The sequence below is a fragment of the Triturus cristatus genome, chromosome 6 (assembly GCF_964204655.1).
Source record: "Triturus cristatus chromosome 6, aTriCri1.1, whole genome shotgun sequence".
Lineage (NCBI taxonomy): Eukaryota > Metazoa > Chordata > Amphibia > Caudata > Salamandridae > Triturus > Triturus cristatus.
The window spans coordinates 669,865,136-669,891,045 of NC_140589.1; the positions used below are offsets into that span (position 1 = coordinate 669,865,136).

The 25,910-nt window shown below is 47.3% G+C and overlaps 1 protein-coding gene across 1 annotated transcript in view; it reads left to right on the forward strand.

Moving 5' to 3' along the window:
• Nucleotides 1–10,894: 10,894 nt before the first annotated feature.
• Nucleotides 10,895–25,910, forward strand: part of LOC146817710 (alpha-1-antiproteinase-like) — a 56,101-nt gene continuing 41,085 nt past the window's right edge. Inside the window, exon 1 of the mRNA XM_085611169.1 lies at nucleotides 10,895–11,530. Coding sequence (XP_085467295.1) covers nucleotides 11,017–11,530 — 514 coding nt within the window. The 5' untranslated portion in view covers nucleotides 10,895–11,016. The remainder of the gene's footprint in view (nucleotides 11,531–25,910) is intronic.

The following is a 25,910-nucleotide window of genomic DNA, read 5'->3' on the forward strand; positions in this document are numbered from 1 at the left end:
CTGTCGGACATTGTTGTGGGTGTCAAATCAGTAGTTCTCACTTTCACAAATACAAAAAAGGGATTGTATACATGTCCGGAGAGTACTGTGTCTAACTTAGGTTACCACAAGGCCTGTAGTCAAACGCCACCATTCTGAAATGGTCACCTTGCAGCTTCCCTTTTGTCTCACAGCATCTTTTGGAGGTGCTCCCTGCTATAGCATTGGATTGGCCTGTTAAAAGTGATCACTATGCTAGTCCATCACCCTGCTGGCATACAAGCATTGGACGCATACCCTATTGGTGGCAGCTGCTGCGGTACAGTTGTGTACATTTAGGGACACAGATTGTGGGTTGTAACTGAACAAAAGCCCGTCCTCCGCCACTTCCAATCGGAGGCATAGCAACCCCAAGAACGAACCTTGTAGTCCCGACCCAGAAGGAACTATAAATGCTTCTGCACTTTCGTACACCCAAAGTCAACTACACAAAGTGGTAATATATAGGTTAACCGTAGAACCCGGGAAGGGGATAAGAGAAAAAACAGACACTAAAACATGTCACTCTGACTCGTCACTCAGCTGGGCAGTCATCCCTGTATCTATCAGGACTGGCCCAATGCTGTTCCAGTTTAGGAAAGAGTTGAAGACTTACCTCTGTTTGGAACACTACATCACAATTTATTAACCATCCACGCCTAAGATTCCTTTCCTATTAATCACTGGCTCTAAGGTGTGTACTTAACCATGTACAACGCTCATCTGCCTTTTGGCTAGGTTTGCGCAATGCAAAAACCTTAGACATACACACGTAAATAGACGTCTATGTGCCATCGGCTATTGGGTTATATTCAAAACAGCTTTTGCCAAGTATCAATGTAACAAACATACATTCATCAGAATTATATGGCTCACATTGAATACCAATTAGATTCTTCACTAAGCATCACCACTACCGTAACTACATTACATGTATCATGAATATATCAAAAATGTTTTGAAATTTTAAATAAACAAATCCTTTTCCTCACTTCATTTGAATAAGATCCAATAATATTTGCTACAAATATAGTTCTGTACTTCTTCAAGATAGTTCAGATTCAGTACCTTAATCTACAAAAGTTTCTCTTCCAAATACGACAATACTTCCTTAGGATACTTCTATGTGCATCACTCCCATCTCCAAACATGCTTCAAGGAAAAAGGGAACACTCTCCATGGTATCCAAAAGAACTGAAACCAAACTGCAGCAGCAACAATTCACAATTGGAATGACTTCGAAATGGCCACCACAATTTCCAAACTATGCGAAGGTTCAATGGAATTGAGGAAAATGTATATTGTATGGAGCGTGGATGCACAGTCTGTCCTCCAGAGACACAAAACCTTTTTCCAAGCGGCCCTGATCTTTTGCGACCACCTCCAGTCTTTCCTTTCCTAGAATAGCTCAGCACAAGTGAGTTTAGAGCATGAGGTTTGTGTGGCAGTCTAGCACTGCAAGGTGAGCCACAGATCATGACACCCACTACCACATACTGAAAAGTGGGCGCTGCAAATGTATGATTTTTACGTTATATAGTGTCTTGATGCTGACAATCCGGTTGATTATCCATCACTTCCCTCTTTGACCCGACACCATCTGCAGGCCACCTAGTGGGGCAGAGTGAAGAACATGTTGTAAGGAAGTGGGTTTCTGTTGCAGTAACCCCCCCACTTTTTATGTGATGCACTTTTCCTTGGTGTGCCCTGGGTCCCTGCCAACCAGGTACCCACGGCCTGTGTTCCTTCCCTAAAAACTGTACTAAAGCCTAAACCCAATTGGCATCTCTGGCCACATGTCAGCCCCTTTTAAATGGTACCCAGGGCATTGTGACCAGAGAAGACCCTAAGGGCTGCAGCACTTATTGTGCCACTCTTAGGGGCCCTGTACCCTGACACACACACACTGCCTTTGCAGGCTGAGTGTTCTGGTGCAGAACTAAACACAGAGTCGACATGGCACACATCCCTGTGTGTCATGCCCAAAAACCCACTGCCCTGGCATACATCAGCCACCCCTCTAGCTGGGTACCCTATGCCAGTGGTGAGGACACAGGTGCATGAGCCCTGTGCCCCTACAATACCCAGGGCTATTCCTGGGCACTGTAAGTGCAGTGATGCCATTAAGAGTATATGGCACTGGGAGGTTGTCATTATGAACTCCACAGCACCATAATGGCTACACTGAAGACTGACAAGTTTGATATCAAACTTCTCAGCACATTAAGCCCACACTGATGCCAGCGTGGGATTTAATGTAAAATGCACTACAGAGGGCATTTCAGAGATGCCCCCTGAAACCTAATCTACAATTGACGTCTTGTCTGAGAGGCTGCCTAGGCTGCCACACAGCAGACATGTTGCTGGACCCCCTGGGTGGAGAGCCCCCGCTCTCCTGGGCCTGCAACAGTGCACATCCTGGGCGAGGTGCTAGGTCTCCTCCCTCAGGATGGGTAGGGGGAAGCTTCAAAGGCATGCTGCTTTTGTGAGCTTCTCCAGGCCACTTGCTGTACTCGGCAACTGGCCCCCACCGGTTCTGACCCCCACTCTGGTGGAAGACTGGCGGGAAACCCTACGAGAGGAAAGGGGGTGTGCCAGCCTGTGCCAACTCCACCCCTCAGGTGGGAGAGGCGAGGTGAAGCACAACTCCGGGCTCCTGCCATCTTGAGGATGGGGAGCCCTGCCCAATCACAGCTAGGCTCCTGCCCCCCTCCCACCGGAGAGGAGCAGGATAGGGGGGTGTACTCACCCCAGGACAGAGATCCATTGGTCCCTGCCCTCACCCTACCTGTAACGCCCCTAAATTTAGTATTTAGGGGCACCCTGAACGTTCCTTCCTCCGATCCCGATTAGAAAACAAGCAAGAAGATCAAGAAACCAGAAGTCCCGCCGCGCAGCTGCTAACAAGAGGACGACACCAACTGACTTGGCCCCAGCCCTACCGGCCTATTGATCCTTAAACCTGCTCCTGTGGAACTCCGGTGCCTTCAGTGGTCAGAAACCCCGGAGGACCTGACTACCTTGAGACTCTACCAAGACTGGGACTCCCACGAGCAGTGGTTCTGCTCAAACAGCAATACCCCTGGTGCCAGCCAGGAACCGCGAATCCAGCACACTCTGCACCCGCCGAGCCCGGCCTGTGCCCGAGTGGACAAAGACCCTGAGGACGTCCCCCCGGCGATACGGACCTGGAATCCAGTGCCCAAGGACCCTCCTCGACGACCCAGACGACGCCTGCAGCCTCAGAACCAGGGACCCCTCCAACCGCGACCAGCAGGAGGTAAGATTTTCTGACATCAAAAGACACCCCTGCACCCAGCGCCCCACGGCCCCCTGTGCCCAACACCTGGGTGCCTACCTCTCCTCCAAGAAACCAACTTACTCCTCGAAGTGTTGGTCGCTCCTGAAGATCCTCCGTCCCCGAGCCTGCAGCCTTTGTTCACTTTCCAAGATCTCCATTGAATAACATTGAGCGCCCGACGGCTCAAAAGCACCCTGCACCCTGCCGCCCGAGTGCCCCTGGCAGTGCAACCTATGTGCTAATCTACTTCCCCATTTGCCCTGAGCAAGTGACCAGGAGCCCAGCTCCCACAGCCGCGTGGCCTGCTCACCAGCAGCCACCAACCGAAGGCCCCCTGCCTCTCATTGGATAACATTGGGCCTAACTACCTCTGCACCCGGCTGCCCCTGTGCCACTGAGGGTGTACCAACTGTACCTACCTGACCCTGGGAGACCCCCGAGTCTATGCCCAGAACCTTAACTCTGCCAGTCGAGTACTTACCTAAAAGCCGATAACTCACTTTTCTTCCATAGGCTAACATTGACTGGTTTCACTTGGAAATTCTTCTAAGTGTGGAGTTTTGGAACTTTAAAATATGCATCTAAAATCAGCCGAACAACGAATTCCGATTTACTCACCTGTTATCAGGAGAGACCTCAGTACTGCATCTTGTAGCTCAGTACTGACCCTGAAAAGTAATTTTAACCATACTTACCAGTAACTTGAATTTCCTTCAATAGGATATCATTGCCTGCTTTTTGCTGAAAAAGTTTCCAAGTGTCGATTTTTGCAAACCACAAATATTCTTTAAAAATCGTACCAACTGTGAAAACGTAATTACTTACCTGTTTTAGATAGATGTCCCAGTGCTGAACCTAGGAGTCCAGCACTGGATTACAAAAGTAACGAGAACATACTTTACCCGTAACCCCACTTACCTGCTAAGTGAATTTCCTTCCATAGGATAACATTGGTTTTTGATCAGAAAAAGTTTCTATGTGTCAACTTTTAAAATAGCAAAATATTGCTTAAAAATCATAACAGTAACTAAAACGTATTTACTCACTTGTTTCCAAGAACTGTCCCAGGACTGAATCTAGGATCCAGTCCTGGAGTTAGAAAAGTAATCCTGAAAGTAATCAATTGCATACAACTTAAAACTTCCATTGAGCTCAATGTATTATTGTGTTTGAAATTGTGTTGCCTATTGCAACAAACTGTAACTATTGCATTTCAAGTCAATTGCCTCTTGCAAAGTATTTAACTAAAGCATATCATTCTAAGAAAGTATATTTTGATACCTCTAGTTGGTTCTAAAATAAAACAACCATATATTTATATATACAAACCATTGGCCTAGAGTTCAGTTCTTGAGTGTGTGAGACCATTTGCTGACTGAGTGTGTACAACAAATGCTTTACACTGTCCTCTGATACTGCCTTACTGCTCGACCAAGCTACCACTTTAGAGAGTAAGGTTATATCTGACTTTAGCCTCTGCCAAACCTCTGGGAACTGTGGACTCTGTGCACACTGTACCTATTTGGGAACAGTATATACAGAGCCACTTTCTCACACATGTGCACACTTGGTGTCGCAGGGCGCCTGCCCCAAAGGACTGAAGATCATTGCAAAGGTGACCAGTGGTTATTAAGCGACATCAGAGTATCACAAGACAGCATGTGAAAATTGTATCTTGAAGGCCCTTGACACCACAGTCCACGTGTGTCCTCTATATGGAGGTAACCTGAACAAAGCAGAAACAAGGACAATGTCATACTGAATGGACATTAAACAGTGACTCCGACAAGCATTGCCCAGAGGGGTATCCGACTGGCAGACCAAGTACGCCAAGAAGTGGACTACACAAGAGCCTGTCTAAGGGGAAAAGTCTAAATTCCAGACATGTATAAATTGGTCAAAGAAACAGTACATTGCACACGGTCAAGCCACTGACATATGGATTGTAAATTTGCAGGTGTTGCCCCAAACCTCGAAATAATATGGGCCAACCAAGGAGGTGAAGATCAACAATGGACCCCATTTCATGCTGGTGTGACTTTGTTGAATACCTTAGCATTTAGAACATACGACATAAAAAAACCACTCCATGACAACACCACGGCAATAGCTCTGTGAAGTGGTTAAATATAACATGAGAGTTAGACTTGAGCAACAAGAAAACCTAGAGTGGTCTGTCCCCGCATTTCTTAGCATTGACCTCTACACCACCCACTGTACCATTCGCTGAGCCCCAATCTCTGTGCTATATGGCTTTGCCCTTAAAAGGTACCAACCCCTCCATGGAAGAGTGACAACCAACCACCACAGAAGAGTGCAACAGAAGTAGGAGTGTAAACACTTGGATGAGCGTCATGAGGAAAGTGTGCCCTGTTGCAGTTGGGTTTGCTGACTTATTTCCAAGGGGTAAGTAGAGGACTCCCTATGAACGCGCTGCCAGGACAATCACAGAATGTAAGTGCACCACGGTCACAACCGCACAACAAGGTGAAAGAGTAACCAGAAATATATCCATGTTCAAAAGCATCAAGGATGTGCAAGAAGACATGAAGGTAGTAAGACCCAAATGACACCGACCCATGGAGCAGGCCAGCAATGGCGACTCCCCAACATTCCCTGCTGGATCCTTACCAGCAGGACCCTATCCACTGAAACACCACTCTGGCCAGAGGTCCCCGCCAGGAGAGGAGATAAGACACTCAAGGCTTTACCTCCATCCTTGCCCAATGCAGAAACTGTCTGTTTCATGTAAACATAATACTCATTGCTAAGAGGTTACCTCACCTATGATAGGGTTGTGACAGCCCTTCTTTTGATGAAGTGGCATTGATGCACATTGCCTCTGATCATTTCCCCTCTCCTAGTTTTATTAGGACCTAGTCCCTGCTTTCGGGGTTCCAGGGATGGCAAACCTGGGCGCACAGCACTAGTTAGCTGGCACTACAAAAACTTACAAAATAAGTGCCCTATTTAATTGTCCTTGAGACAGTGTGTGGTTCTGTCATTGCAGGGTCCTTTCCATGAACCATCGTGATTGTGGAGAGGCGGCCTGCGGGGCCTGCTCATCTTGCATCGCTTCGGAACTGCCCATATGAACTGGGCCCCACCAGTACTTTTGTGAAGCATCTGGCTCCTATGGATGTGTCTGCAACCTGACTGAAGATCCTAGGTTTAATATTAAATTACACTTTTAACCTTCCAGTGTCAATAAAGTGAGTAGCACTGAGATGGACATGCTCTAAAATGACACACAAATATTTATTTTGTAACCACGTTGATTCACGTTGAAAGGCATTGTCTAAAAAGTAGTTTTGATAATGTCATTACCGCAAACCACAGGAGGGATTCAGAGAAAGTTTTCTGTTGGTTAGCTCTACTTTTTAGGTCTCGCCTGGCGTAGGCTGCGCGCATGCGCAGTCTCGCTGTCGAGATTTAATGAGTGTGGGTATTTTCTGTAAGGGGCATTAAGACCCGCCCCTCATTTCCATTGGCTGGCGTCACCGTTTATGCTAAACAGTGGCCAGCCATTGGAAAAGAGGTGTCTGTGACGTATTTGCTTGGCTTTCTGAGCCGTCCCATTTGGACGGCCTGGCCTGCTTTGCGTTCGTCGCAAAAGGTTTCTTATCTTTATGGGGCCAAACACATGGCCCCATAAAGATAAGAAACCTTTTAGCAGGCGAGGCCGTCCAAGTGGCTCGGCAGAAAAAGCCAAGCAAATACGTCATGGTGAGCGTTTGTTAAATATTGACATGGCGGCTTCGATAGCAGGTTGAGCTCTGCCTTTAGGGAAATGTAGTTCTATATCCACCTAGCTTAGCCTTTACAATTGATACAAGTGGACTAAGTATCCCATCTCGCCATGCGATGGCTGGCTTCGAATCAGAGCTTTGTTTACAAACTGGGATACGTAGTCCCACCTCCGCCATGATCAATTGCATCTTACATCTGCAGGACTCGTTTGCCCATAGGGCCGTGCAATAGAGCGGTGTGCGGCCTAGCGGTAGAGCCGGCAGGAGGCGCTGTGTTTGGAGGAGTGCGCAAGGGGCTGGCCATTGCGGAGTGGCTGCCGGAGAGTGAGGCTCGGTGCGCGGCCTGTGCTGGAGACCGGGATGTGGCACGCCCACTGAGCCTCCGCCATGCTCAACTGCATGCCCCTGTGGCACTGTAACCGGCAGCTGGAGGCCGTGGACCGGCGGCACTGCTCTCTACAGGCTGTGCACGAGGAGCTGTACCGGCACTGCCGGAGCTTGGAGGAGCTGCTGCTGGACGCCAACCAGCTGCGAGAGCTGCCCAAGGTAAGGGGTGGGTGCACAATCCCAGCACAAAGAACCGGGGCACATGGAGCCCTCATGAAACAAGTGTAATGACTGCTCATGGCGAGGAGGAGCCGAGGCTGTCCATATGGGATGTGGAGAAAGAGGAACAGCTGGGAGGATGTGGGGTAGGGGACCCTAATAGGTACCAGGGGAATGGGGCCTGAAGCCCGTTGCAGCAGCTGCTGGCGGCCAGAGAAGCTGCTGGGATTTGGTAGAGGGTTGAGGGGGAAGACAGCTCTTGGGATCTGTGGGTTTCAGAAGAGTAGCAATTGCCAGAAGGTATGAGGGCATTTGGAAACAATTATTGGTGCTACCAATGAAGTGAAAGAGGGCTGAGGACCAGTATGGAGGCTATTGGGCCTTCTGACCAGTTTACATGAGTTACCATCGGTGAGAGCTGGACGGCACCTGATTTTCTCTGCCCAGGATTAGGGGTCAGCTGCATGATGAGTCTTGAAGGGGGCAAAGGAGGAAGCATCACTCCTACGCAGAAAGGTTCATTTGAAGCGGTTGTAGGAGCTACACCCTGTGGTGGTGTCAAGTGGGTGGCAACTACTGGGGATTTGGAGGACAGAAGGGCGGACTGCACTACCGCAGGATAAGGAGGCAGCCTTCAAACTGGTTAAAGAAGTTACTAATGGTGTGGGGTTTAGCTTTTGGGGACTGCCCAAGGTTAGAGTTCAGCTTCGTGCGTGACAGTCGGCTAAAGTGGCAGTTCTTAACATAGTGTCTGCAATGCCTACTCTGGTGGTCCTCGGCTATTTAGAAAAGTAAATAATGCTTGCAGATTGATAGTGTATATATACATGAAAAGCAGTTTTTAAAAAAAATATCTGTAAATATGAAGGAATTTGAAATTGGTAATGGACAATTTAATTGATATTTTTAGCTTGGTTTGTGAGTACAGTAAACAGTCTGGAATGGACGAACCATTTCAAGTCTTCATTCAAGTTTCGTTTTTAAATTTGTTTTGTTTGTGAATGAAGCATTTCATAATTTGTGTATATGTTTGAGTGCCACTTCTGTCTTTATTTCTAGGCATTGTTTTGTGGTTCGAATTGTAGAAATAGCTTAAGCTGTGGTCTCAGGTTTCCAGTAGTGATTCAGTGAGAGGCCCACAGAAGTCACAAGATTAAGAGCTGCAGGGCTAAAGCATCCGCTACTGTGATCTGTGTTTGACTGTATGGTTATAGTTTCCAATCACAGTGGCTCCACATGATCTTTCATCTTCCGTGGGCAATAAAATGAGTATCATTGAGTCAGGCATTAATATACATATGTGGTTCTGCTCCAAGGTACTTTTCTAGGTGAACATGCACTGGGTCTGTGTGGGTGAATTCGAAGGACCATTAGAAGGTTTTGGCTGGGGCATAGTCCCGTAGAACAAGTTATAGATGCTATCCACTGAGAGGTGAGAACAGCTTGGGGAGGGGGGGCATGGACTGGGGGCTCTAAGGGGAGGGGACAAGCACCATGGTGTATCGGAGCCTGAGGACCAGTTGGAGGAGCTCTTGATGGTGAGTGAAGGGCATCTAATGTTTATACAATGATGGCAACTCTATGGAAAGGGTGGCATGGGCATGGTACTGTAACCTAGGCAATTAGAACAGTTGTAGTAGTTTCCCATTGCATGAGGCAAGCAGATGCGTGGGGCAGTGGTACCGCTACCAACACAAGGAAGGTGCATATGTGGCACTGTAAAGAGCTGGTCATCGGTTTTAAAATCATTTCAACTCCATTTTATGCCTGGTAACGGGTAGATTTTATCCGCCTGCTTCCGGTTTGGCCGCACTCGAGAGGCGAATGCAGTTAGTTAAATGTTGTTTCCTGTATCTAATTAAAGCAATCTTTAAAGTCATTCCTTTAAGTGTGTGTGTGTCTGTCTGTCTCGTTCGTTCTCTTTTCTCCCCCATTCTTTCACAACATTTCCTGATGGTCCCAATTAGGTTAGTGGAGTGTGATGTCCTACCATAGGCAGTTGCGCTTCCTGTACGTCGTTCATGACATATGGCACACACATGTGCCCCAATGCGCACTCTTGCACGCTCCAGTTATTTTAATGGCGTGTGGAACACACTTTTCAATATCTGTTCAGTGAACATGCTTTCCTTAGTGTAATATGGCTGTATAATAATAAGTTATTCTATGTAAAAAAGAAAACCTTGAAAAAATCCAGTTTAAGGCGGATCCGTACGTGCCTGAACCGCAAGAAAAGATTACATTCCCCAGATATGATGAGCAGCTCAATCATAATGTCCTTACAGTGCACTGCTTAGACCCTCATAGACAGTATCCTAAGCGACCTGGTGACTAGAACCAGAAAGCTCTTCTGTTTGCTAGCAATAATCACGTATGACCAGTGCAGGGCAGTGCCATTACAGATGCTACAGCTGGTTCAATAACAAAACACATTTTGGCATAGCCAATAGGTCTCGCTTTTAGGACCTTTTAAGTGTTTAGTCATGCAGCACATTATTCTGAATGGTTCAATCATAGCATAATTCCAGATTATGGTTTAGGTTATATCAAGCCCAAATTGCATCCATTAAAAAACACAAGCATTTGCAATGCAATAGGACTTGCATTTGTGAGAGTTTGGGCTATTGGTATTGAAAATGACAATGCCTTTTAAAAACTTGCAAGCGGTCGTAAACACGCACCTTTCTACTTATAGCCATTGCTTAGGAGAACCAAGGCTGGCAGTAACTGCACCTCGTTTACTGCCAGACTTGCTTGTCCGTAAGCAAGGACTACAAGTATAAAGTGCTTATTTACGCACCGCTTTCAGGTTTTCAAAACACATAAATAAAACATATTGTCATTTACAATGCCAATAGCTCAAACTCTCGCAAATGCGGGACCTATTGCATTGCAAATGCTTGTTAATTTTGCCTTGGAGCAATGTGAAATATCTGAACAGGCTTAGTTTTAGTTATTTTATTTATTTATTTATTTTATCAATTTATAGGGCGCAACAGCTACCCAAGAAGGGTTTCCCGGCGCCAAGACACAGCTAGTTATAAAGTGCACGTTGTTTTATTTAAAAATAAACAACGCAACTTATGTTTTAAATGAAAAAGCCAAGCATTCTTGTACGTTGCAAGGGAACAGTTTTTTCACACTTTTATTCTCAAGCAAACCAGTTACACTGTTAGGACACGAATACTGTTGCATTTAATCTACCATTCAAAGATGGCCAGACCGTTTGTATCCGCAGGTCAGAGGCATTGGTATTCCAACCCTCTTCCTGCTTTCAGTCAGTGAGTCAAGTAACCCAACCCCTCACCTCAGTCACTCCACAGAAGCATATTCTCGGGCGCGCCGGTGTACAGTACTACAGTGAGCTGAAACCTCCCCGGAGTAAAGACGCAGCGCCTCACCATGGCCTGTCAGAAAGTGGCGCCCGCTAACACGCAGTTTGCGTTCACCTTCTACAAGCATGTCGCCGCAGCGGCACAGTCCAAGAACATATTCTTCTCTCCCGTCAGCATCTCCACCGCCATGGCCATGCTGTCCGTCGGCGCCCGGGCTGGCACCCTCTCTCAGATGGTGGAGTGCTTGGGGTTCCCCCCCAGCGAGCTGCCCCTGAAGGAGGTGCACGCCGGCTTCCACCACCTGCTCCAGGTGCTCAACGACCCCGGCAGCCAGCTGCAGCTACACACGGGCAACGCCCTCTTCATCCGCGAGGGCGTCGAACTGCTGCGCCCCTTCCTGGACGAGCTGAAGCAGAACTACCAGTCCGAAGCCTTCTCCACCGATTTCCAAAATGAGGAGAAGGCCAAGAAGCAGATCAATGGTTACGTTGAGGAGCAAACAAAGGGCAAAATTGTCGATTTGCTCAGCAGCCTGGACAAAAGGACTGTGCTGGTTCTTATCAACTACATTTACTTCAGAGGTAAGATAGATGTCTTATGCACGAATGAAACCGCACGAGCTTAATGTTAGTCTTCCATGGTAGATTTATGTTCATTGGATAACAAAGAAGTCATCCTTTTTCAGGTTGGTTATTATTTTTAGATAGTCGTGCGTTACACACGTTGAGTATTATTTTTGTCATTGAAGTTGGCCGACTTTGCGGGATTTGGGAGAAGTAATTAAACATTTAAAAGCCCACCTTTTCACGAGCAACGGAGTTGGAAAAGTTATTTGAAAGTGTCCTGTTTTACTTTCTCGCTCAGAAGTAATCGGATTACTTATTTGGATTACTTGTTATGCAATCCTATTCTGTACTAAGACAATAGAAAGTAAAACATCTGTAACTGTGTGCAGATGGCCGTGTGCAAATGGCTTTATGATGGCTGATTTCTGTATGTCACTTTTTATACAAACTAGTGCCGCAATAGTTACTTTTTCTGTCACCGCCGGGAAGCCCGTTGTGGGTATCTCTGCAATCCATAGAACTTTTTAATATTAATAATAGTGCTGCAGCTGCTGCTCTAAGTTAGACTGCTTTTTATGCAGCGTCCGCCTTGAACTGCCATGCCTTTCTTTGCATTTCACATCTATAAAAGCTCGGCATTTACCTAGTCCTATCGCCTTCACAAAGCTGTACAAAAGATAGTATTTGCATTGCTAGGCAGGAAAAAAAAACATTGTTTGCAAAGGGCGCTGTGTCCTTCACCTACTCCTGAACTACATTTCTTTTATTAGTCTACATAGCGCTAAGCTTCTCCCTACATGTAGTGTTCTCAACAAAAAATGTTCTGCATACTAAGTCTGGGTGTGAACGTTTATCTAGAGAAACCCGCAGCCTCGTCAGTCAGTGCCTGGGAGACAGCTGCACCCATGTGTTAAAGTCCAGTGAGACTGAAAGCTTAGGCAGTGGTTCCTAAGTATTCCCTACTCAGGCAGCTGTGTCTTTGAACTCACTGCGCCCATTGGCTGCCATCCAGGTGATCTGACGGTTAACATTACACAAGCAAGCACTTTTCACTCCCTATTTTTTGGATTTCCACCAATAGTAGCCAAAGTTGTCAAATAATATGTAGATTTTGTATTTGTAGAGCTCTTCATATGACATTGGGGCTGTTTTCGGAAGGTTAGCTCGCTGCACCGTTGGGGAGCGTTTGGTTGGCCAAGCGTTGTATTTGGTGTGATTTGCTGCGGGGTGCATTTTGATGATCAAGAGAGGTGCTTATTGTACCCTCCGAGTCAGCCTCCAGCAGTGTGTGATGGAGGAGGAAGTGCGAGTGGAAGACGTGAAATTCTATTTAGGACTGAAAGATAGGCAACTGCACAGCACCAAGCTAGCCATAGGGACACCTGAGTGTAGTGTGCCCATGTAGCCTGAAAAATAACTTATCAGAGAAGGGCCAGCAATCCACATGGCAACATGCACAAGGCAGAGATGCTGTACAATGATATCAAATGTCCAAGAATGGGAGTTGGTGACATGAGCAGAGGCGCTGCACTACTGTACAAGTGTATCCCTCGAATGAGGAGGGAAGCGAAGAGCAGTGGCGTAGCAAAGTCCGGTGGTACCCAGTGCAGAAAACTTCTTGGCACCCCTGGCTTGACAAAATGGCAAAAATGTGTTTAAAACACATATTTTTGCCATTTTGTCACCCCCCCCCCTCAGTGATTTCTTGTCACGCCCAGCTTGACAAAATGGCAAAAATATGTATTTTAAACCCCCACTGATGACACCCGGGGCGGCCCGCACCCCCCTTCCTACGCCACTGGCAAAGAGCAATCAAGTTTGGCTACCTGAGCAGGAACTAAGCAGTCTTTAACCATCCTAGATTTCACCTACTACTGGGGAGAGGAGTTAACCTAACGGCTAGGGCAGTCGACCACGAATCTGGGGAACCCGGTTCGAGTCTCGGCAATGACGCTGAACATCCTGTGATTCTGGGCAGATCACTTCATCTCCCCGTGCCTAACAAAAAATGAATGTGTCCTCATGTAACACAACTGGTGCTATGTAAAGCGCTCTGATACCCGATTCTGGGTAGAGTTTGCGCTATATAAAACGCCGTTAAAAAAAAAAAAAAAAAAGCTCCTGCTGGCTGAAGGAAGCCAACATTTCTAGCAAGGGTTTATGCCCCAAACCCTTCTTATTTTGCCAAAGAAGGGGAGAGGATGTGGTCTCACGGCTAGGCTGCCGACCTTGCTGCTGCAAAACCAAGGTTCGAGCCTCTGGGTCGACTCCACATCCTGTGATTCTGGGCAAATCACTTAATCTCTCTGCCCACCAAAACAAGCATTGGCATAGCCAATAGGTCTCGCCTTTGGGACCTTATAAGTGTTTAGCCATGCAACACTTGATGTTGTTGCACCAAGGATATTGTGCTGGATAACTAAACACTTATAAGGTCCCAAAGGCGAGACCTATTGGCTGTGCCAATGCTTGTTTTATACTGTGCAATTGAATTTAAAAATGACTGTCACATGCACAGTGCGTTCAGTCATTTAGTTAGGACATCAAAGCACTTTAAATGGTCACCACTATTCTACCAGTGCCCCAACCAGGATTCAGTTGGGCGACTGTCTAGTGACACACACACTTACTTTTTATTTAAGGTATGTGTGCTATATCTTATCTGTAGTTACCTCAAGGTGAAGGGAAACAAAATAGTTGCAGAACACTTTGGTTTTAGTTTTTTAAGCCATGTCACCAACATTGTTCCCAGGATCAGAGTTCAGGTAGTTTTTTCTATGCGCCTTAACCACTGGATGACCTAGGAAATACCTTGTACGAGGCAGCCACTGTAGCCCCATCAGCAGTGCAGCCCAGCCCAGCACACATCAGCTAAAGACTTGTGTGTGTGTGTCCTGAAGCTGCAGCAGTCCAGGCTGACACATCATGGGGGCGGGGGAGGAGGGGTTTCGGGGAGGAGCATAGCGCATGCCACGTTCGAGATATTACAGAAACAGCAAAGTTCCGAGGCTTGCTCACCCAACCAAAATAACAAAAAAAAACCGCAAAGGCTCTCTAAACTTATATATGTTAGGGCCATTCAAGAGGTTAATATTGTAAAGATGTTGCGACTAGGACATGTGGCAACAGCAAAGATGCGACACCACTCCACTGTATCCCAATCGACCCTCCCCACTCTACTCCTTTCTTGCCCACTCTACCTCATTCCTGCCCACCCCAGTCTATCCAATTATACTTCAATCCATGCCACTTTACTGAACCACAGTCTACTCCACTCCAATATACCCCAAAATATCCTCTCCAATCTACTTTAACCCGACCTACCCCACCCCAAGCTACCCCACTCAACTCCACTCATATGTACCCAATTTCCCCACTCACACTAATCTACCCCACTCCACGCCAATCCATCCCACTCCAATCTACCCCAAATACCACACTCCACTCTACTCCACTTCACCCCACCCCAATTTACCTTACTCCAATGTACCCCACTCCAATCTACCACAGTCTACCCCACTTCACTCTCACCAATATACCACACTCCACTCTAAGCCAGCCTCATCACTCCACTATGCCCAGTCTACCCCACTCCCCTGTACCCCAATTTATCCCACTCCACTCCTGCCCACTCTACTACAATCTACCTCACTCTACCCAAATATACCCCACTCTGCCCCACCCCAATCTACCCCAGTTTACCCCTTCTACTCTTCCCCAGTCCGCCTCACTCCACTGGACCCCAACCTACTCCATTCCAATCTACCTCATTTCAATCTACCCCACCCCACCACAATCTACTGCACTCCATTCCAATCTACCCCACTCCACTACAATCTACCCCACTCCACTCTACCTCACCCCAATCTACCCCACTCCACTACAATATGCCCAGTTCCAACCTACCCCATTCTGATCCAACCCACTTTACTCCACTACAATCTACCCGACTATACCTCAGTCTACCCCACTTCAGTCTACCTCACCCCCCTCTAACCCAATCGACCACACCCCAATCTACCCCACTCTACCCTACCTCTTATCTACCCACCTCACTCTACCTAAATGTACTCCACCCCACCCCACTCCACCTCACTCCACTCCACTCTATCTCACTCCACTCTATCTCACTCCACTCTATCTCACTCCACTCTATCTCACTCCACTCTATCTCACTCCACTCTAGCCCACTTCGGTCAACCCCACTCCAATCTAGAACTCTCCACTGCAATCTACCCTACTCCAATCTACCCCAACTATATCTATCCGATTCTACACCTCTCTACGCCAGCCCAATCTATCTGACTCCAACTAATCCACTACAATCTACCCCACTCTACCTAATTTACCCCACCAAAATCCACTCCACTCTACCCAATAGACACCACACCAATCTACCCCGCTCCACTAAAGTCTAGCCTAATATACTCCACCCTAAACTAATCTACCCCACTCCAGTTTACCCCACTCTACCCCACTCAACTTCAATGTACCCTAACCCATGGTACCTCAATCTACCCTGCTCCCCTCTACCCTAATCTACTCCACCCCAAACTACCCCACTCTTCCACACTCTACGTCACTCCACTCTACCCCAACCTAACCCACTACATTGTATTCTAATCTACCCCACTCAACTCAGTCTACCCCACTCCAGTTTACCCCACTCTACAACCTACCCCACTCCATTCTATCCTGATCTACCCAGCACTATCCCACTCCACTTTACCCCACTCCACTGTAATCTACTGCACTACAATGTACCCCACTCTACCCAACTTCAATCTACCCCACTCCACCCCTGCCCACTCTACTACAATCTACCTCACTCTACCCTACTCTGCCTGACCCCAGTCCGCCTCACTCCACTGGACCCTAACCTACTCCACTTCAGTCTACCTCATTACAATCTACCCCACCGCAATCTACTGCACTCCAATCCAATCTACCTCATTCCAATCTACCCCAATCCACTCCACTCTACCGCACCCCAATCTAGCCCACTCCACTCCACTACAATATGCCCAATTCCAACCTACCCTATTCTGATACAACCCACTTTACTCCACTACAATCTACCCGACTATACCTCAGTCTACCCCACTTCAGTCTACCCCACTCTCCTTTAACCCAATCGACCACACCCCAATCTACCCTACCTCAATCTACCCACCTCACTCTACCTAAATTTACTCCACCCCACTCCACCTCACTCTACTCCAATCTACCTCACTCCACTCTCTCACTCCAATCTAGCCCACTTCAGTCAACCCCACTCCAATCTACCCCACTCCAGTCTAGCCCTCTCACTGCAATCTACCCCAAACTATATCTATCCAATTCTACGCCTCTCTACGCCACCCCAATCTATCTGACTCCAACTACTCCACTACAACCTACCTCACTCTATTCTATCCTGACCTACCCCAATCTATCCCACTCCGGTTTACCCCACTCCACTGTAATCTACTGCACTACAATGTACCCCACTCTACCAAATTTCAATCGACCCCACTATACCCCAGTCCACTGTACCCCATTATCCCCTACTCCACGCCAGTCTAACCCACTCCAATCTACTCCATCCCAGTCTACGTCACTCCACTCTACCCTAATCTACCCCACCCCACCCTAACCCACTCCAAACTACCGCTCTCGACCCCACCTCAATTTACCCCAATCTAATCCACTATATTCTACCCCAATCGACCCCACTGCAATCTACTCCACTCTACACCACCCCTATCTAACCCACTGCACTCTAGCCTGATCTACCCCACTATATCCCAAACTACCCTCATCTAGTCTACTCTACCCCACTTTACCCAGTCTATCCCAATCCACTCTGCTCAATCTATCCCTCTCCACTACAGTCTACCCCACTCCAACCTACTCCACTACAGTGTACCCCCGCTCCCCTCTAATTCAGTCTACTCTGCTCTACTCCACAGCAATCTACTTAACTTCAAGCTAACCCACCTCGATTTACCACACCTCACTCTACCCACTCCACTCTACCCCAATCTAACCCACAAAATTATACCCCAATCTATCCCACTCCACTACAATCTTCCCCAATCCACTCTACCCTAATTTACTCCACCCTCATCTACCCCACTTGAACTACTCCACTCCAATCTACCCCAATGTATCCCACTCCAATCTATCCTAATGTACCCCTCTTCACCATAATCAAACCCAGCCTACCCCCTACAATCTACCCCACTCCACTCTATCCCAATCTACTCCCCTCCAATCTATCCCACCCCACTGTAATCCATTCTGCCACACTCTATTCTGCCCCACTCCAGTCTACCCCACATTAACCCTCACGACCCCATTGTACCCCAATCTACTCTACCTCACTCCACTCCTCTCCACTTTACCCTAATGTACCCCACTCTTCCCACACCACTACATTCAACCCCTTCCAATGTACCCCAGTCTACCCCACTCCACCCCAATGTCCACCACTCCAGTGCACTCTAGCCCACTCTACCCCCTTCAGTTTACCCCATTTAACTCTACACCAACCTACCCCCACCACAATCTACCCCACTCGACTCCACTCTATCGCACTCCACTCTACCCTAATATACCCCACTCCAATCCTCCCCTTTTCAACCTACCCCAGTCCGCTACAATCTACCCCAATCCGCTCTATCCCACTCCAATCTACCCCACTCCACTGCAATCTACCAAACTCTACTCTGGCCCGCTCCACTCTACCCTAGTGTACCCCAATCTACTCCATTCCAAACTACCCTACTCTACCTCACTCTACCCTACTCCAATCTACCCTACTCCAATGTACCTCACTCCACTCTACCTCACTCCACTCTACCTAATCTACCACACTCCAATGTACCCTACTCCAATGTACCCCACTCCACTCTACCTCACTCCAATCTGCCACACTCCACCCGATCTATCCCACTCCAATCTACTATCCTCTACCCCTCTTTACTCTACCTCCTCAATCTACCTCACTCCTGGCTACCCCACTCCAATCTACCCCTCTCTAAGATACCCCACTCTAATCTACCTCAGGCAGCCACACTCTACCCCAGTCAACTCTGCCCCAATCTACTCCACTGCAATCTACCCAAACAATATTTACCCCATTCTACCCACCACAATCTACCCCACTCTACTCCACTACAATCGACCCCACTCTACTATTATCGAGCCTTATCTACCCCAGCTGATTCTACCCCACTACAACCAATCCACTTCACTAAAATCTGCCCCAGTCCAATCTACCCCACTCTACTCTACCCCAGTCTGTGCCACTCCAGCTACTTCACTCTACCCCACTCCACCCTACCCTACCCTACCCCACCCCAGACCCCCATGACCCCATGAAATGAGCTCTCTTGCTGCTGTTTCACTTATAAATAACAGCATTAATCATGGTTCAGTGTGCCCCTCAGGATTGTGGGCCCCAGTACCACTGCACTTGCCGCAGCATTGGAAGCTACACCCCTGAACATGTGTGGACAATTTTTTAAAAGATACAAGGGCAGCCACTGTGAACCAGATTGTGCCACTACAAACCTGTAATAAGAGTTCTACTTCATACTCTCTGACTTTTGCTGCAATGCTTCCCTTTTACAACTCTAAGCCCAGAGCCTTAGTTTTGGATCCTTCAGGAGGAAACACCTTTACTACAAGACTTTGTTTCCCCATAACGGTATTAATACCCCAATATATTTGCCTCAATTTCCTGTACACCCCTGCAAGTTACAAAGTAAGTAGTGCTATAAAGCCACAACAGCATTGCTACAAAGAAAATAAATATTATTTTCGGGTGCAACTACATAGTCTAATGGTGAGCTCACATTGCTGTGACTGCTTCATACCCCAGCACACTCACCCTCAGTATATGCTACCCACTCGTCACGGCTCTATTCCATTTCTAAACTTACACTTTCACTCCTCTACTATTTCCCCTCTTGGTTGCCTGCTGCCAGAATATAGGGAGAATGTGTTATGGTATTACATGGGCTGCAATTACATGTTATGATTGTGTTGGAGTAGTAAGAATGACTGTCCACTAAGTTCCTCTCCTCCCTTTGGGAGGCAGAGGGAGTGATGGGACTTATTGTACAATGGGACCTTGCCGTTTATAAGCAGTGGGTGGATTTTCAAATCCTGATGTGGAAAAACATAAGAAGACTCCCTGAACTCTGCAACGTACAACTTTTGATGTGACTATATTAGATGTTTTGGACTAGGCCTCACATTAGCCGAATAGACTAATGTCCCGGCGTATTGGATTGAAGGTTTAGAAGGTTTCAGACTCATCCACTATTGAAGGGTTCTTTACCATGGAAGTATTCCAAAAAGCAAAGCAAGGGATAAAACACGTCTACAAAATATCCAGGTGTGTAACTTGTGTGTCTCTCTGATTTAGGTCTTCTTTGAGAAACCGTAATATTTGGCTAAAGCACACATTTTCCTCACATTTCTGTGCCGGGACATTATGGAATCTGAGGAGCGCAACACATTTTCTACCATCCTGAGTTCCCTTGCGTCTCCCAATATAAATGGCATGCCACTTGTGTTGGTGGGCGGCACACAAAAGGCACATAAGTGCTGCTTGGAGAGATTAGCGAAAGGTGTAGCTGTGGTATTGGGGCCTGCTCGGCCACCAGCCATAGAAACCTACCAGCCATACACGTTTTTGAAAAGTGAACACTAAGGGGATTTCTGGGTGGTGTGCATTGCATGGGTCTCATGAGGTTTTCCTCACTACAATGCCATATAAACCTAAAACTTTGCCTAAATCACACATTTCCCTTTTATTTATGTGATGGAAACTTCAGGAATCCACAAAATGACTACCAGCCAGTGATACCCCACATGTGGAGATATAAAAGCTTAAACACTGTGGATGGTATCAGTTCCTAAAAAGGGAAAAGGGGAAAACATACAGCAACCTAGTCGGCTGTTGTCGGTATAAGGTGTCTCCAAGGTAGGTTTGAGTGTGCAGAGAGGAGAGAAGGTACTCCTGTATGTAAATTGTTGTGCCCTCACACACCCTTGCGAGTGTATAGCATCATTATCGGGCAATGCTCCTCATGGGGGTGGTGCTGCAGTCCCTCACGGGCCCTACTGGAGGGCTCTCTGGCGGAGATCTTCTAGGAGTTGCCGCATTTGTGCATGTGGGTGTGTGGGTCAGGAAGTGATAGTGAGTGAAAGCTAAAATAACCCAGTGGGTACCCTAGTCAGTTTATTGGGGGGTCCTCTGGATTAGGCTAAAAATATATCACGGGGATGGAGACGCAAGTTATGCAGAATGACAGGGGAAACCAAGCAAATTAGATCCCGCTGCTCTCAAACCGTGTAGTGAGTTACTAAGGTGTTAGGTGTGGGAGAGGGTCGACATGTTTCACGCTATGTGTTGGTCCCTAGTGGATCCTAGAGCGCTTCATCAGGACCAGTAAAAAGAATATGGGAATCAGGGAAAAAGATGCCCTATATTCCCATCAAACCTTCGTTGAGGTTGTAGTAAACAAATACTGTTGTTGGGACACGTTATTATATGTGTACCCTGTTCTCAGCCTAGTGGAGACATAAAAAGAGGGTTGGGGAAAAAAAGAGAAAAGAGAAACTATAACACATCAGCAATATGATGATGGCTTAAAATATGCTTCATAAGGTGCACGTGTAGTGTGCTGGTGAGAGCATGCATACAGGTGCCTAGTTTAGATGTATGCTCTGAGTGTTTTTACAAAAGTGCAGTTAAAATAGTCTGAGGTTGGCGGGTAAATTTTTTTTTTTACTTTATTTATTTTTTTAAAAGAAACAATACAGAGAACTCCGCAGTGGTTACGTTCAACATAGGTGTGAGAGATACATTTCGACAATTCTATCCTCCTGTCCAATAACCATCTATAAGCCTGGCTCCAGGCAGCATTATCCTGTAAACCATTACAACAATCACATCCGTCGGAACCCATAGCTGAATACTGTGCAGCACTGACCCTCCCCACATCCGCCCAGGTCATTAGAACTCAACATTCATATTGGTCATATCAAATCCCTGCGCAACCCTCATTTCCGCACCCGAAGTACGGGAACCCACAGTGCCCCAGCCATCCCAAGGCCCACCCAGTCGCGCACCTCCTCCAAAGCAAGAACCTAACCTACCCCTGTGGGCACTATTCCTGAGCTGGAGTGTGATTGAGAGGAGCTCGGCATTTTCGCAATGTATGTTTTATATGGACCCCAGATGTCCTTGGGACGGGCCACGCTGGGAAGGAGTCTGGAGTAAATCTCGCTGTTCGTGCTGCAGAACGCCATTGCCGTGAGCCATGCTTTAGCCGTGGGAGCTGCCCTACCACCCCACCGCCTAGCAATTTCTCGTTTAGCTAACAGAGAGCCCAGAGACGCAAGCCTCCGAACCGGTTTGGGAAAGTTGACCGTATAGCCCAGCAATGCCACCTCGGGGGTAGGAACCAGCGTAAGCCCCAGCATCTCCTCTAGGATTTTGTGTACCTGTGTCCAGTATGGTTGCAGTCTCGGACAGGTCCAGGTCATATGGGCAAAATCTGCATGAGGTGAAGAGCACTTCCAACATGTGTGAGGCCGTTTGGGATCAATGGAATGGAGTCTATCCGGTGTCATATAGCTACGGCGAAAAAACTTGTAATGTAGAAGTTTGTGGCGGCTATTGAGCGAAATCCTATTAGTGACTTTGCAGCAAGCGGACCATTGCTCGTCTGTAATAGGCCTACCCAAGTCCGCCTCCCAGGCCCTACGCAACTGGTCATCTGAGCAAGGAACCAGCGCAACACACGTCTTGTACAGTTTAGAAATGATATGCGCACCTGTATCCCTGTCAATGAGGAGAGTTAGGGGCTCGAATGAGGCCGGCTCGTGGGGGAATCCCTTAATTTCCGACCGAACCGTAAAGTATAGCCGGTTAAGGATGAATTTATCCATGAAAGTGGCATCACTGAATCGTGCCTCTTCCAATACCGAGAATATGTGCCCGTCCGGGTATAAATCCCCAATTTTGGTGAGGTTAAACTTCGTTAACGTGAGTTGCACAAGCTTCTCGCCCGTGCCCGGCAACCAACCTGCATTGGGAAGCGGGAGAGAAGAGGAGTATAAAAGGGGCTGGTCCAAGTAGCGCGATAGTCTGTTCCAGGCCCAGCAAGTGGTGGACACCATTTGAATATCCACCAGACTTCTAGGTACGCCCCTGGGTAATACCGCTGACAAGTGACCCGGGAGAACAAAATCCGCCTCTGGACGAAGAAATGGAACCGCGCGTCGGGGTGATACCAGGCGTAGGCGTGGGCGCACTGAGCTACCAGATAATATAAATACAAATCCGGTACTCCAAAGCCGCCTTTGTCGTGCGTGAGAATCTTCCAACGGATCCGGGGGTGCTTTCCTCCCCAGACCAATCTAATTAAATGGGACCGCAGGGTGGCGAAAAAGTTTTGGGTGAGGGGGATAGGGATATTATTAAAAAGATACAAAAATTTAGGAAGCACTATCATTTTTATAAGGTCGATTCTGGCCGCCATAGAAAGCGGAAGCCGCAGCCACCTGTCCACCTGTGACTCGAGCTTCGCAATCGCACAGCCATAGTTAAGGCGGATAATTTTGTCCGTGCTCAGGTGTATATGTATGCCCAAATATCTCACCGAGTCTGAGCACCACTCCAGCAGAAACTCACATTGCCAAGGGGAGGTGCCGCTAGTCAGTGGGAAAATTATAGACTTGTGCCAATTGATAAGCAGCCCCGAGTGGCGGCCGAAGCGAAGTATTTCACGTATCAGGGGAGCCAGGTTTAGCTGCGGCTCGCGGGTAAATCAATTTAGCCAATCATGTCAGCACGCTAATGAATAGGGGACTGCGGTGAGGTGTCAAGGGCCACAGAACATGCATGAACTTGTCCTCTTCTAAACGTAACCTTGGTACTCATAGCGCAGACGAGTTTCGGAATGTCTCTGACCCAACATTTTGGTCTCAGATATGAAAGCTCCCAGACATGTGTGGCTAGGCTTTATGCCCTTGAGAGGAACTGATCAAACCAAGATCAAGGAGACACACTTTCCACACTTGACTCTCAGAGCAAAGAGGGCAAAAAGGCAAAATCTTCTCAGATAGTGTGAATGACAAGAGCATAGAGCTCAGCAGTCACCCAACGGACACCATACCATATCCTTGCCAGTGCTTATCTTTTGAATAAAAGAAAGTGGTTTAATCACACCTCATTACCCCTGCTGAAGGGCGTGAATGCATGCTGAAGAGCAGAGTTCCCCAATGTCTTTGATCCCTAATCTGGGATTCAGTGCTGATTAGGCACAGGTTCAGTTCACCCAATCACTCCCAGGGTGTGCATGCGCCCAACAGCTCAGTTCTTTTCACTTCTTTGGGTTATTCATAAAACGTTTTAGTTCATGTGGCAGCCCTTGGTCTACTATTTAGTCTCTCATTCTCACGTAGTTCCCAAGTTCTGCAGTTACTTGCATCTGGGAGTTGTAGACCAGGCGGGTGTGGAATGGATGTGTGCAGCCTTCCTGCTCCTCTGGCAGCAGCTTCTCAGCTTAAGGGGTTGCGGTGGTGGCGTTGCTTAGGACTCTATGACTTTGGGTATATCAATGTGGTGGATCCCTGTGGCATATATTGTCTTAGGCAGGTGTGGCCTCCCTAGGCTGCGTACAGGAGGGAAGCTGAGGCCCGCAGGGAAGCGCCCATGCCTATTTTAATCTCGTGGATGACTTCAGAAGTTGCAGCCTCCAGGCTGATTAATACACTTGCCTCTGCATTGGCGGAGCTCTTGGACGTTGATATTGGCAGAGGCAGCATTAATCTCTCAATCACGACGGACTGCTGCTCATACTCGATACTTGATTTTTGTGAAAAGCTTGATGTGGTTCTACCAGAACAGTTCATTTCTGGCTTTGCTTTCTGACAATCGCTTGCTCCCTCTGGCTATTTCCCACACTTGAAAAATGCTGAGACTTTTCCTCCTGGACAGTCTCTCCTCCTGGATAGTCTCTTCTCCTGCAGGGTGGGGAAAACTCCTCTGTCTCAGAGGAAGGCAGGTGTAGACTTCAGGTGATGTCCCATCACCTCTTGGAGACTGGCTGTCGTGCAGACACAATCCCTAGTCAGATTGCACTGCTTTGAGTAATCAGAAGAGTTCTCTCTTGCTTGGTCATGAAGAATTTATAAGTGGAACAAAGTGGGGTAGTTTGGATCTCCCTTCTATCCACATTTTTCAGACGCAGGATGGTGATCTACTGTCTTAAGCTTCAGAACCAGTTTGAGTTGATTCTCTTACAAAAATGCCATTACCATGTCCTTTGTGTAAGGTGAGGTCTCTCACAGCAGGCAACAGTGATGCTGGCTCCAAGAAGGAGTATCGAAAACAAGGGCAGAGTGAAGTGTGACATCTTTCCTTCAGGAAGGCTAATGACAACCAGATGCAGTTATCAGGGATAGACTAAACACATCCATGTACCATGGAAGGGACATTCTCATCCCAAAACATGCTGAATGTGAGTAGACCTCCATATAGTAGGAATCCTATTTTTTTTTATGGTGCCATCACCCTAAACTGCCATCTTGGTGTCTTATTGTGCTGGCTACTGGATATAACATCTGTCTTAGTTTGATCCCACTGTCTCCTCTCCTGGAACCGTTCACGGTTACTGACATTACTTTAAGACTACTGATTAGGAATAAAGGTTATCTCCACCACTAGCCTCCCCGTCTCCATTCCACTTCATTGGCTTCCTATTTACTCTGTTATCATCCATTTACTGCTAACCACCACCCCAGACTTTTTTTAGTGGTTAATAACCATTGTACGATATAAACATGTAATGGTTTTATTCCATTAGAGAACCTTAGATCGTGTAGCTCATCGAGCATCTGATAAAAAGATTAGCCCTAATCAATTTCTACAGTTCATTTAATCGCATATTAATTTTGAGCTTCCTCCCTGGAATTATGATGTAAGTTTGTGCTCTCCCTCGCTTAACCCTCTGGCCTGCGCATCTTTCAACAAGGCCTCTGCCTCTTCTGTGATCAGTGTGCCAGCAATACTTCTATTCAGTGCAATCTGGCTGTCCTGAGCTGATGGACCAGGAAACAAACCTTGCTCAGGCATTGAGCACTTTCAAAAATACCAATTGGGTAAAAATCTAACTGAGAACCAAGTACGAGCAATAACTCTGTTTTCTTGACTTTTCCAGAATGTTCACTCCCTTAATGACCTTTTGAAGAACACAATGACTGTTCTTGGTGGATGACTGGGCATAGGTTCCGCCTCAGATCTTGAAGTATAACAATGGTAGAATGAGGATCTTATTGTCATCCTTTCAAGATAGTCCTATACAACTTATCCTGAGCACTACTCGGTGTG